General features: G+C 49.8%; 1 protein-coding gene across 1 annotated transcript in view; it reads left to right on the top strand.

Annotated features, from left to right (window-relative positions):
* RAD54L2 (RAD54 like 2) overlaps positions 1–9,465 on the top strand; it is an 87,157-nt gene extending 77,692 nt beyond the window's left edge. The window contains exons 19-22 of the mRNA XM_038770901.1: positions 5,075–5,271; positions 6,410–6,499; positions 7,835–7,927; positions 8,465–9,465. Of these exons, the coding sequence (XP_038626829.1) occupies positions 5,075–5,271; positions 6,410–6,499; positions 7,835–7,927; positions 8,465–9,465 (1,381 nt within the window). The remainder of the gene's footprint in view (positions 1–5,074; positions 5,272–6,409; positions 6,500–7,834; positions 7,928–8,464) is intronic.
* Positions 9,466–13,236: the final 3,771 nt, after the last annotated feature.

Below are 13,236 nucleotides of genomic sequence, written 5' to 3'. Positions count from 1 at the left end.
TGTAACTTTTTTCATTGTATTTGAAGTCTCTTAGGGGCTTCAAGGGAGCAGGTCTATGACCAGACATCTACATTTACCTATTCTGGTCACTTCTCAAGGTTTGCTTTTGAATTGTGATATTTTTTTTCTTTTTTTTTTTCTTTTTTTGGGGGGGAGAGGTTAAAAAAAATCTTTGTCATTCTAGAGAGGTTAAAATGTCTTCTGTCTATTTATACTTGGGCCACCTAGTGGGCTCAAAAAAGAGTAGATGAAATTCAGGCATGATGAGACTGGTCAAAGGCAGCAACTACCCCCACTTCTGGATTCAAATCTGGCATTATTTTGGAATTCTTTTTTTGTAAAGAACGTTACTTGAGATTAGGAAGCATTTTTCCTTCAGTCTGAACTGAGTCCATTGGTATTTCTTAGAAGAAGTGAGAGAAGTTGATTCTTCACTCAGAGCTTCTGCTGTGAAAGCAAACTGATCTTTCTAGGCATGCTTGCTGCAGAAAGCTTTCCACACTGTCAAGAGATTGGAATTGAAATGACGAAAGGAAGACATGAATTGTAAGGAGGCAGGTAGTAAATTTGAGATGCTATATGATTGTTTCTTATGAAGATATGTGAAGTAGAGGCCTTCCTCTCTTCCAAGAGGTCTTCCCTGACTAAGCCCTCCTTTCCTCTTCTTCCACCCCTTTCTGAGCCACTCCGACTTGCTCCCCTTATTCATCCCCCGTCTCAGCCCCACAGACATTATGTACATATCTGTAGTTTATTTAGTTATATTAAAGTCTGTCTCCCCCTCGAGACTATAAGCTCATTGTGGGCAGGGAGTATGTCTGTTGTACTCTCCCAAGTGCTTAGTACAGTGCTCCACACACAGTGAGTGCTCAGTAAATACAATTGAATGAATATTTTTGAAGCATGTACAATGTGCCGGAATAGAGACAGTCCCTATCCCACTAGGGACAAGACAGCTACATAGAATTCATTCAATCGTATTTATTGAGCATTTACTGTGTGCAGAGCACTGTACTAAGCGCTTGATTCAACAGGAAATTACAAATTAGACCACCCAAATAACCAGTAACAGAAACGAGCAGCTAAAACAGGTCTTAGAGGGGACAGGCCTCTGGTTGGTTCCTACCTGACCTGGGCAACAGTTCTCTGTTCCACACCGCTGCGGCCTTCCTGGCATTCGAATGGTTGCTGCTGGCGTCACTCCTGGCGTCACTCCTGGTGGTGGTAGCCATTGGGAACAGGGAAGCTGGTCTGACAGCATGGGAATTCCTGACTTCTTGAGTTTAGGCATCCACCTCAACAAACGTGTCAGAAGAGTGCGTCGATTTACAGTGTCGGAAATTTTCCGACACTAGCCCAGAAGGTGAGCAGTTGCCCAAACCTAGTTGCAGGAGTCGCTGCCACTGCCAAAACTCCAATAATGGCCAGTTTTCCACCTCTGAAAACCGAAGCACCGTGGCCTGGTGGATAGAGCTGCGGGCCTGGGAGTCAGAAGGACCTGGGTTCTAATTCCAGCTCTGCACTTGTCTGCTGTGTGTCTTTGGACAAGTCACTTCACTTCTCTGCACCTCAGTTACCTCATCTGTAAAATGGGGGTTAAGACTGTGAGCCCCAGGTGGGACAGGGACTGTGTCCAACCTGATTATACCTACCCCAGTGCTTAGCACTCAGCACAGTGCCTGGCACATAGTAAGTGCTTAACAAATGCCATAAGAAAAACAAAGACAGAGCCTGACCAAGCCAGCTGACCCCTAGAGCCCTTTGCTCCCAAAGCCGATTCTGTCTGCCTGTTGGCTGTTGGCCAACTGGCTGGTTTGGTCTAGACCAGGGAAAGTGCACTTCTGCCTCGCGGTGAGCGTCAGATGTCAACTACCGGGTACGGGCTCTTTCCTCCTTCAGTCCTCCTTCCCTTTCATTCGAGTAGGCCTCAAGAGCTTAAGGTTTGTCTGGCAAGTAGCTCTAGCATGACCCATGGGCCAGGCCCTAGTCGGTTTGCTTCTAAGGCATCTCCTCTACTTCCTTAGTTGTCCCTTTCTTTTAGTCCAGTCCTGTGATATTTTTTTAAAAATTCCTCTGAAGCATTCTTGGTGTGTCTCTGAACAAGTGAGGGACACCTGGGGATGAGCCTCCCTTTCTCTGCAGAGACACGGCTGCTTTGGTCTTTGTGGGCAACTGGTCTGAACAAGGAGAAGCAAAGGAGGGAGTATACTGTGTTAGGTTTCAGAAGCAGGTGTAGATACACCAAATGAGAGGGTCAAGGAAAGTCACTTTGTCTTGCAGATAGGATTCCTAAGCCTGTGGGGCCATGCCGACACTTTTCCTTAATGCCAGTTGTTATAGGATGATCACCTGAGCATGTTGTTTAACAATAACTTTCAGAGCTTCGGGAGTATTTGTAGTTGTTCTTCTGGGCCTTCTGATCAGTCAGCATTGAGGGAAGGTGGGGGGCAAGTCATAAATGCTTTCCGTCTGGATATCACTGTGGCCTGAAACAATGACAGCTATACAGGATCTTCTGGTTAAAGGCTATGGGTCGATAATAGGAATTGAAGGTTCTTTCTCCAGGGACAGACCATTGAGTCAAATAGAATCTGTCGTCTTTTATGTATGTCCTCTTATTTTCAATTCCAAGTAAATTGCTCTGTTTTTGATCAGAAAGAGAAGATTGCATCGTAATTAAGAGCCTTTGCTCTGAAGTCGCTGCTTCTTTGGGGCTTTCATCTCACTGCCTCCCCTGGCTGAATAGAGTGAATGTTTTTAGTCCTTGTTTTTGGCTCTTGCTAGCAGTAGAAGCCTACCCTTATCTTGAGATTGTGGCACAGGCAATTGTTCATAAATAACTCAACTGAAAGCGCCGAAAGCCGAGGCACTTCATTTTCTCCCCAGGTCCTGTGCCAGAAGAAGGGGCTCGGCAAGCGTCAGGAGAGCAAAGGCTGAGGGGGAAGAACTAAGCAAAAGGAGAGATTCAATGTAGGAGAAAGAGCATTAAGAGGTTGTGTTGGCTTTTTATCCTCCCCTGCATTTGTCTCCCTCCCTCCCTCCATGTCTCTTTCTCACTTCATATCCACCTGGCTGTCTCTGTGGGTTACTAGATAACTCTTCAAACTGAACCTCCAGCAGCCTCTCAACCTAGCCACTGCCAACGAGTAAAACATCATTTTAAAGTACGTAGAATGTCCTTTTAAAGTAAATGGGAACCGTAAAGAGAGAAGTGATCAATAAGTTGACTAGGAGGCAGAGTGACACAGAGTTGTTGGGGGAGATAGATGGAGTGTTGGAGTTCAGAGAGACTTTTGGGGGAATAACAGTGGTATTTGTGGGTTGACTGACTGAAATGTCATTGCTTGCTCCGTATTAATGCTCCCAGGAAGTGAGTAGGGCACAGATACCATTCTACTCACTTATAGCTATGTACGTGATGGGGAAGGACAGTAGCATTGTTTAGATTAGAACTCAAACATCTTCACACTTGATCAACTGATTTTTTTTAATGAGTAAATTTTTTAAAAAACATTTTTTTCAACTAGCCTACAAAATATTCTCCAGCTTTTCTCGCTTGTCAGTGTGATATTAATAATGTTTTCAATGTGAACAGCTGTGGGGTGAATTTTTCAGTTTTTTGGTAAAATTTTTACACGTCTGCAGCCTTTTTTATATAAGGTCTAGGCCAATTTGAGCTTGTGAACTTCTGGACCCATGATAGTTTATCCCTTAACTACTCAACGTTCCTTTGAATTTTAAAATTCATAATATTAAAATGACTTGTGCTGTAAGATTTTAAAATCGTTATTATTTTATGAGATGTGTAAGATTTAGGAGGTAGAGAGAATCATCTCCTGGTAAACTTAAATTACTCAGTGAATTTGTGGGCAGCTCCTTACTGCTGAAATTTACCAAAAAAAAAGTTTTGAGGGTTTTTTTTATTTGTTTGGCTTTCTTTTTTTGTGCAATCCACTGCATTGCTACTTCGTGGGCATATTACATGATTTGGCCTTTTGTTCCTTGGTAAGTAAATTCATCCGCTTCTGCTAGACATGTAATGTGGTCTGAGCAATGTTGCATTTTGTAATTCTTTGTAAGTGCTTTCCAGTGTCTCTCATACCGTGGCTCAGTGGAAAGAGCACGGGCTTTGGAGTCAGAGGTCATGGGTTCAAATTCCGGCTCCGCCAATCGTCAGCTGTGTGATTTTGGGGCAAATCGCTTAACTTCTCTGTGCCTCAGTTACCTCATCTGTAAAATGGGGATTAGGACTGTGAGCCCCCCATGGGACAACCAGATCACCTTGTAACCTCCCCAGCACTTAGAACAGTGCTTTGCACATAGTAAGTGCTTAATAAATGCCATTATTATTATTACTCAAGAGCCCCAGGAGTGAATGTCTCTTGGTATCCCAAGTAAACTGTTAAACTGTTACTCCTTCCATCATTGCACTTACCAGATTTGATTTTTCTGTGTTTTAAACAAATTATGAAAGTCTGTCTGTCTGTCTGTCTCTCTCCCCCCTCTCTCTCTCTCCCCTCTCCCCACCCTGCCCCCAACCCTTCCCTGCTTCCCTCCTGTGGACTTTCTTTGCCCCTATCTCTGTTTTCCTATCATCTCTTTCTGTATTCCCCCACCCCACCTTCTGTCCCATTTCCTGAGATCTCCCTCATTCCTTTGGGTGGGGGGAGTGTGCACACTGTCTCCCTGCATTCTCCTTCTTGTCCTTTCTTTTCCTTGTGGGATAGCACTAATGACTAAAATGTTACTATAATAACAATAGTTAATAATTGTGGCATTTATTACCAAGCACTGGGCTTGATACAGGATGATCATATTGGAAACAGTTCCCATCCCTTATCTTAAAGTCTTGAGAAAAGTTTCCTTCTCAACTTCCCTCAAAGCCTGATGTGGCTTTGTGCTCTCTTTAGAGATACTCCCTCATCATTTTCCCGTCCGCTCTGGCCGACAACTGGCAGAAGACAAAGCTCTCCAGTTAGCAGAAGAGTGGGGATTCTGAACTCTGTCTTAGGGAGAAGGTGGGTGAGGGCTGCCATGTGCTGATTTCCTCTTGCTCTCTTTCTCCCTCCCGCAGGCGGCCAACCCTGAAGAGTGACGACAAACCAGTAGCCAGCGTCCGCCCTGTGCAGTCCACCCCTATTCCCATGATGCCTCGGCACGTCCCACTGGGCAGCTCAGGGACAGCCTCAGTATCCAACCCAGCCATCAACTTCCCCATCAACTACCTGCAGCGGGCAGGTGTCCTTGTGCAGAAGATCGTTACCACCACAGGTCAGTGACTTTTGCTTGGAATCGAGAGCGAAGCCCTAGTTCCCTTCCATAAGAGCGTGGAAGGTGATGGGTCAGCGTTTTGTTGTCCTGAAGATCTTCATAGAATAAACCTGTGTGTCCCTGGTGAACTACTGTCCAGCCTGGAGATGGAAGCAGGGGAGGAGGGACAAGTTGCCTTCTAAGGGTCCTGCCGGTCTTAGAGAGTCTAGTAGTCTGTCATTTGGAAAAGAATTGTTGTTCCTCCTCATTGTCAGTATTTATCGAGCATGTACTATGTTGAGAGATCTGTACTAGGCACTTCTCAAAATGAAATGGATCAAGGTAACGACTATCCTGCCCAACAGCTGGGTCCCGAATTTCTTAGAAAGGCCTTTATTTGCTCTCTGTGGAAGGCCCAGTTTCTCTCGGGAGCACCAGCAAGGAGCCAAGGTGGAGCTGCTTCCTTTGTGTAATGATAATGATAGTACTTGTTAAGCGCTTACTATGTGCCAAGCACTGGGGTAGATGCAAGTTAATCAGGTTGGACACAGTCCCTGTGCCACATTGGGCTCTCACTCTTAATCCCCATTTTACAGATGAGGTAATTGAGGCCCAGAGAAGTTAAGTGACTTGCCCAAGGTCACACAGCAGACATGTGGTGGAGCCAGGATTAGAACCCAGGTCCTTCTGATTCCAGGCCCAAGCTCTATCCACTAACTTCGGATTCCTTCAAGGAACCCAAAGCATCTCGGGCTAGCACTCACAGGTAATGTAGGAAGGAGAGGGAAAATAATTAGCGCAAAATTAGTTCCCAGCTTTTGAAGTCTAAAAGCAGTTATCTAATATATCATGATCCATGCAAAATGTTGGTTAGACTTCTTAAATGTATACCAAGTTGTTACTCCAAGTGAAATGGACAGGCTATTGTTTGTACTTTCTAAGAATAATAATTATGGCACTCACTAAGTGCCTACTATGTGTAGAGCGTTGGATAGATACCATCAGTTATGTCACTGAGGGGTCTTTCCAACCCCCTGGGGCCCCCTCTAAAATACCAGAGGGTTTGTAAAAGAAACCAGTGGGAAAACTGAAGGTACGGGACATGGTTTGGGGCTTCCCTCCTTGCAGATGTCCTTTCAGGTGTCTGTTTTTCTACCAGATATCGTAATTCCGGGAACAAACAGCTCCACGGATGTACAGGCAAGGATCAGCGCTGGCGAAAGCATTCATATCATCCGAGGGACAAAAGGTGAGAGAGCGCCCGTTGGGGAGGTTTCCACGCCCCCCTGCCCTGCCAGAGAAAATATCTTCCTGTTTCGGGCTCCATTAGACCTGGGAAATGCAAAGCTGACAACTGGGGCCTGACTGGATGAATTTTCACGTGGAATGGGAGCAAGGGGAGCCATCCCAATATAGCTGGGCCCCACCTCGCCCCCAAACGGAAAATTGAACCCTGATGAAATCGAGCGGTGAGCCGAAAAGCGATTGCCAGTACCATCTCTTTTATCCTCATTTCGTGGAGCTTTCATGGAACTTTGGGGGGAACTCATGGTGTGTTGGCTTAGTGACTTGAGCAGGAAGAGATGGGGGTGACATTGGTAAATGTAAGGGGAAGCCAGTGCGGATGCTGCTGACTGGATAGACTTTTTCCATCCCTCTGTATGATCCTGTTTTGGCAAGGCTGATGGAGCGGCCCGCTTTCTCTGAGCCTGGCTCTGGCCTCTTCTGTAACGGAGAAGGGACTTCTAGGGACTTCTGATCCCGGGCCAGGTCGGCACCAGGCCCCGACTTTCTTTCCCTTCCAGCCCTCTGGGGGACGACCAGCCTGAGGCACGTGACCCAGGTCCCACCTCTGGGTGTTGCCAGCCTTTGTCCAACCCCTCGCTGACTCCCACAGGTTTCAGGTGGCTCAGTTCCTCCACCCCGCCCCCCCCCTCCAGCCAACATGGAAATGCCTCGCCCCTCCCCCTTTGCTTTGTTTCGTTCAAAGCACATCGTGGGCCAGGAGTGGCAACCGTGGGCCAGGAGTGGCAACCGCTGTAGAGATACTCGGTTAGAGCGGAGGGCCGAGAACATGCCCTCCTAGTTGAGGAAGGCGAACTCTTTGGAGCCCGAACGGAGAACCAGTCTGGCCGGAGACCAGACCAAATAGCGGAACCCTCTCCTGAAGCGCCGAGGAGGTAGCCGGACATGAACATCCCCGAGGCCCGGCGGTCTACCCCGGCTTCCACGGCCCCTCCCTCTGGTGGGACAGAGCGGACAAATGCAGCTAGTCACAGTGAAGGACAGCAGCCCGGCCTTTCGGGGGCCCCCCAGGTGTCGGGTCCCGAGGCCCAGAGCAACTGTGCGGTTTCTGTCTGAGAGCTGCGCGGCAGCATTAGAAGTTGTCCTTAAACTGTAGGGGCCGCCTCCTGCAACAGCCCTCGTCTCTCTTAAGGTGTCTTGGCAGGTGTTCTTTTCTACCCAGACCTGAGTGTGTAGCTAGTAGCCAGCACTGGGTAGATTGGCCAGATCGCAGCGTTCCTGGACCCTGCTCAGCATTAAATGGGTTGATGAGGTTGTCCTCCTTCCCATTCTGTTTCAGGGACATATATCCGGACCAGCGATGGACGGATTTTTGCCATCCGAACAACTGGAAAACCAAAGGCTGATGAAGACCGTCGGACAGCTGCCTCAGGTGCCTTTGGCAACTCCTTTTTCTCTGGTCTCTCTTCCTTGCCATCTCCCATTGCTCATCTTCTTCCCCGGCTGGCTCTGCCGTGAGGGGGGCCCCGGGGGGGCCAGAGGTTGGACAGAATGAGAGACGTTGCTGCCCTGCCCTTCCAGTTTCCAGTTCCTTTTTGTCAGTTGCTGACACTCCTGCCTCTGTCTTGGCAGGGAAGGGGGAAGGAGGGCAGGGCTAGGGAAGAAGGGAGCAGGGTGTATGAAGCTGCCCCGGAAAACCGGCAGGCTAAGCTTATTGAGTCTCAGGCTTTCTTGCCCCCCAAGTGCTCAGCTGTCTGATGTTGAGCACCCCTGGCCAGTTTGGAAGTGGGGCTCCCGAGTCATCACAGGAACTCTTCTTCCTGATGTCGGCCTCAGAGCTGAGAGCCCCTGAGTTCCGCCAGCCCTTTCCCCCTGAAAGCAGGACGGATCCAGAGGTCGCATGGATCCGCCCTCCCCTGCGGCAGTATTCTTCCTGTCTGTTCTAACCCTGGCCGTGTTTTGCTCCCAGGATCCCAGGGTCCATCTCTCGAGTCCACGAGCAATGGCAGACACAGTGCCTCATCGCCCCAACCCCCCAACACGGAGGAATTAGCCCGGCCCATCTCTCCTGACAGTCCTGAGATCATCAGTGAGCTGCAGCAGTACGCGGAGGCTGCTGCCGCCCGTGAATCCCAACACAGCTCGCCCAGCACCAACCCTGCCCTTTCCGGCCACCCGATCCGGCTCACGGACGGCAATGCGGTTCCCGGGACTGCTAGGGGGGCCGAGCCTCATTTGGGGGGCCACTGTCTAGCCCAGCATCTCCCCATCCCCCTCCCAGCTTCAGACCATGCCGGCGACGCTCACCCAGTGCTGGACTTAAGGGGCAACAAGCGCAAGTCCGCCTCCCCCGCCACCGCCGAGGAGCCAGCCTGCCGGCCGTCCAAGAAGTGCCAGCTGCCAGTCCCTGTGCAGCCATATGAACACGGGTACCCAGTTTCTAGCGGGTTTCCCCTGCCCTCCGTCTCCTTAAACCATAACCTCGCCAATCCCTTTGCCCCCCAGGCGGGGAACTCCTTATACATGGGCACTGGCTCATCCTACTACCAGCTGCCTAACCTGCTGGCAGACCCCCACCTGGTTTTCCCAGTGACTACTGACCCTCTTCTGCCAGCCGGCCCCGTCAGCTCATCCGCTGCTGCTACCTCAGTCACCGCCAGCATCCCCTCCTTCATGCTGAATCCCCCTGTGGCAGGGGTGCTGCCTAACTACCCGCTTCCCTTCACGCAGTCACTCCTGCCCGAGCCCAGGATGTTCGCGCCCTTCCCGTCTCCTGTTCTGCCGGGCAGCCTCCCCCGAGGCGTGTCTGTCTACCCCGGCTACATGTCCCCCCACTCGGGCTACCCTGCTGGGGGCCTCCTGCGATCCCAGGTGCCTCAGTTTGACTCCCACGAGGTCTCGGAGGTAGGGTGCAGCTCCAACGAAGATGAGGATAAGGACGATGATGTGATTGAGATCACGGGGAAATAGGCGGGGGGTGGGAGGGGAAGGCGGAGAGGACTGGCGGGGTGGGGGGAGGGGTTTGGGAGGGAGAGCGGCTATCCCCCATCAGTGTATTGCCTCAGTCTATCCCAGTCCTCTAATAGGATCTCCACGTGGCATAAAGGCAAAGATTGGGTCTTTTATTGATAAAGATAGGGTGGGGAGAGGGAGGGAGGTGGGGGGAAGCGGGAAAGAATAAAAGGCCGGGGAGCCAGTGCCATCGTTTCTAGATATTTCAGGGAGGGAAGATAAAACCCAGAGCTGCAAGGTAAGGGAGTTTGGGGACCAGAGCCACCACTTGGGAAGCCGGAGCAACAGAAGCCTTTAGGAGAGCCTGCCCCCCTCCTTGCCTCCTTGATCATCTGAAATGGGAAATAGATGGCCCTTCTTTGAATGTGGGGCCTCGGGTGCGGCTTCTGATCTGGGGAGTGCTCTCTTTCAGGAGAGCTGCCTTACTTGGTGACTTGTCTTGGCTTGGCCTGTGGGAGGAGGGGAGGGGAAGGGTGGAGGGTGGGTTTGGGCTGAGACCCCAGGTGAAGTGGGATATTTTCATGGGGATAGTCGGGAACAGGCCAGGGGTGGGGGTATGAATGAGAGAGAGAGAGAGAGAGAGAGAGAGTGTGTGTGTGTGTGTGTGTGTGTGTGATGGAGGGAGAGGAAGGAGGGCTGTGTGGGTGGAGGCCGTGTGAGAACCTGAAAAAGATCTTTGTCTTGCCTCAGTTGAAATAAAAGCATGTGCTGTCACACAGCATCTGCCAGGAGAGAAAGAGAGGGAGGGACTTGGCTAGCTGGGGAGAAGAGCTGCTGGGTTGGAGTTCCCCTTTGAAAGGAGAAAACGGCAAAGATCTAGTTGACCACCTGACTGGGATAGAGATTTGGTTTGGAATTCTGAAGAAAGGTGGGTAGTACCAGGCCTTGTTTTTCTGGGCTTTCTAGATATAGGGTGGTCCGACCTCTGGAGCTCAACAGGCTGCACTGTGATGTGACCAGAGGTGGAATTAGGGAGACCTTCAGCTGGTGTCTCCCTCGGCTCCAGCTCAAGTTCCATTGCTGGAGCAGGACAGGGAGGCATGTGGAACCGGAAGTGCCCTGGGCGACCCACGTGCCCCTCCCTCCCCCTTGCCCAGCGCAGAACTGGGATCGGCACAGGGAAAGGGAGAAAAGTGCAAATGCTTGGGTAAGGGAGCTGCAGTAAGGCTCCTGTTGTTTGGTATAGGTGTTGGAGAAAGGGGTGGGAGTGGGGGGAGGGACACTGGAGTATCTGAAAGATTCTTAGGGGTGACGGATATGGGGGTGGCTAGTTTTCGTAGGGATACAATTTAACCAACTGCTGCCGCTGCCCCGGTTACCTGTCTTTGTTCCCGATGTGATTGCAGTGATTTCCTTTGCTCCCCTCCTCCTTGTGAATTGTCAATGTTAATTTATTTCATGAAGGCAATTATTTATTATTTGCATATTCCTTGAAACTGTTTTCAGGGAGGAGTAGGAAGGGGCTTCCATGATTCTCCCCCTTCCCACGCTCCCCTCCTCCCCACCCCCACCCCAAGGTTGTTTGTGAGAAGGCTGGGTGGGTAGGGTGCAAGTCAAGGAAGAACTTCCTACAGTGTAGACTAAAGACGGGGTCCCTGTGTTGCGGGGCCGTTGAGCCATCGGCTGGTGGTAGGGGCCTGCAGGATATGACAAGGGTGAACTGGCTCGATCGTAGTTGTGACTCTGGTGAGACTCCCCGTAGGGATCCATTTATCGTCTGAGGGGCAAAAGAAGCCCCGAACTCTAGGGGAGGTATCTGGTCACTAGAATTTTCTGGACACGCTTTTGTCTCGGGTGGAATTTAGGTTAGGACTGAGGGTAGAGTGAGGCGGCCACCCGTTGTCTTTTGGAACCCTCTGTGACGTCTGCGCTGGAGTAGGCTGCTCCCACTGAAAGACTAGTGAAGAGGCCTAAGGAGAGTAGGGAGGCAGTATTGGCCCTTAGAACAGTGCTCAGCGCTTAGAACAGTGCTTCACACACAGTAAGTGCTTAATAAATGCCATTATTATTACCAAACTTGCCTACTGTGAGTCCTGGGTTTTGTGCTCACCTTGAGGAGTAGATCTAGGCTTCTAGGGTTTTTTTCCCCCCATCTGTTCTGAGGGACTGGTTGGTGGCCGTCCCTCTCTATCTTAGTATTGATGTTGAGCTTTGAACTCTGGAGAATGATTTGGGTGAAATAAAGAGGGCAGGCATCTGAGACCTGGAGTTCTGGAAAGAGGATGGTCAAAGAAGCCATACCTGGCTTGAAGTATGAGCTTCCAAGCCCAGTCATTCCATCCCTTCAGTTTGGGAGCCAGTGACCAATTAGTGAGAAGAGGTGTGGCTGTGCACGCACGCCTGCACATTCTGTTTACTCAAAATACCCGAAGTGGTACTTTTTTCTGTTTCCCCTAGCATCCTGTTAACAGACATAACTCCGCTGCACATAGAAGCCTTAGATCTACAGTTTAGCTATGCAAGTTATTTTTTATTACTTTAAGAACAACAGTTAGAACTCGGACTTTCCCCTTTAAACATGTCCTGGATGCTAAATCCGAAAAGGCTTGAGGTTCCAGAGACCCAGTAACAGGCTGGGCCTTGGGGGGCAGGGGGAGTTGCGGCGGGGGCTGGGGGGGGGTTGTGTGTGTGTGTGTGTGTGTGTGTGTGTGTGTGCGCATGTTAGACTGTGGGAGTGTATTGGTTGTGGGTCCACCCTTTCAGTGACTCTCCCATTATTGGAGAAGCAGCATGGCTCAGTGGAAAGAGCACAGGCTTTGGAGTCAGAGATCATGGGTTCAAATCCCGGCTCTGCCAACTGTCAGCTGTGTGACTTTGGGCAAGTCACTTAACGTCTCTGTGCCTCAGTTACCTCATCTGTAAAATGGGGATTAAAACTGTGAGCCCCCCCAGGACAACCTGATCACCTTGTAACCTCCCCAGTGCTTAGAACAGTGCTTTGCACATAGTAAGCGCTTACCAAATACCATCATTATTATTGGTGGCAGGGAGCAGGTTGAGAAGATCGCAGCAGTACAATTGAATGGTGTTCATGAAAGCAGGGGCTTTCTTGGTTCCAATAGTGATTGAGTGTGCTGAAAAGGAACGTTTTCCTTTCCATATGAGTGCTGAAAGTGACCACACACTTCCACATACTACTACTGCTGCTCCTAGCTCGGTGGAGGGTATAGTTCTGTCAAGCAGATCCTGCAGATGGGGCAAAGTGTAGAGTCCGTGAGAGAGGGAGTTTGACGTAGTAATTCTGGTATTAAGCACTTACTATGTGCCTTGCACTGAACAAAGTGCTGGGGGCAGTCAGAGGGAGAACAGATATTTTATCAACACCCCCCCCTTTTTTATTTTTTATTTTTAAACAGATGAGGAAATAGGCACAGAGAAAAGTTGTGTTTTCATCCAAAGTCCCAACAAGGCTGGGAAGCAGCATGGCCTAATGGAAAGCACATGGGCCTGGCAATCAGAGGACCTGAGTTCTAAGCCCAGCTCCATCACTTGCCGGCTGTGTGACCTTGGGAAAGTCACTTGACTTCTCTGTGTCTGTTTCCTCAGCTGTAAAATGGAGATTAAATACCTGTGCTCTCTCACTTAGACTGTGAGCCGCAGGTTGGGCAAGGGATTGTGTCCAGCCTTATCTTGTATCTATCCCAGTGCTTAGTGCAGTGCTTTGCACATAGTAAGCAAGTTTCAAAGATGAAATTTATTCTACAATGAACTTGTTAAAATGTCTTTCGT

This window comes from Tachyglossus aculeatus, chromosome X2 (assembly GCF_015852505.1).
Source record: "Tachyglossus aculeatus isolate mTacAcu1 chromosome X2, mTacAcu1.pri, whole genome shotgun sequence".
NCBI lineage: Eukaryota > Metazoa > Chordata > Mammalia > Monotremata > Tachyglossidae > Tachyglossus > Tachyglossus aculeatus.
Note: the sequence above shows the minus strand (reverse complement) of the source record. Positions and strands in the feature narration are given on the sequence as shown.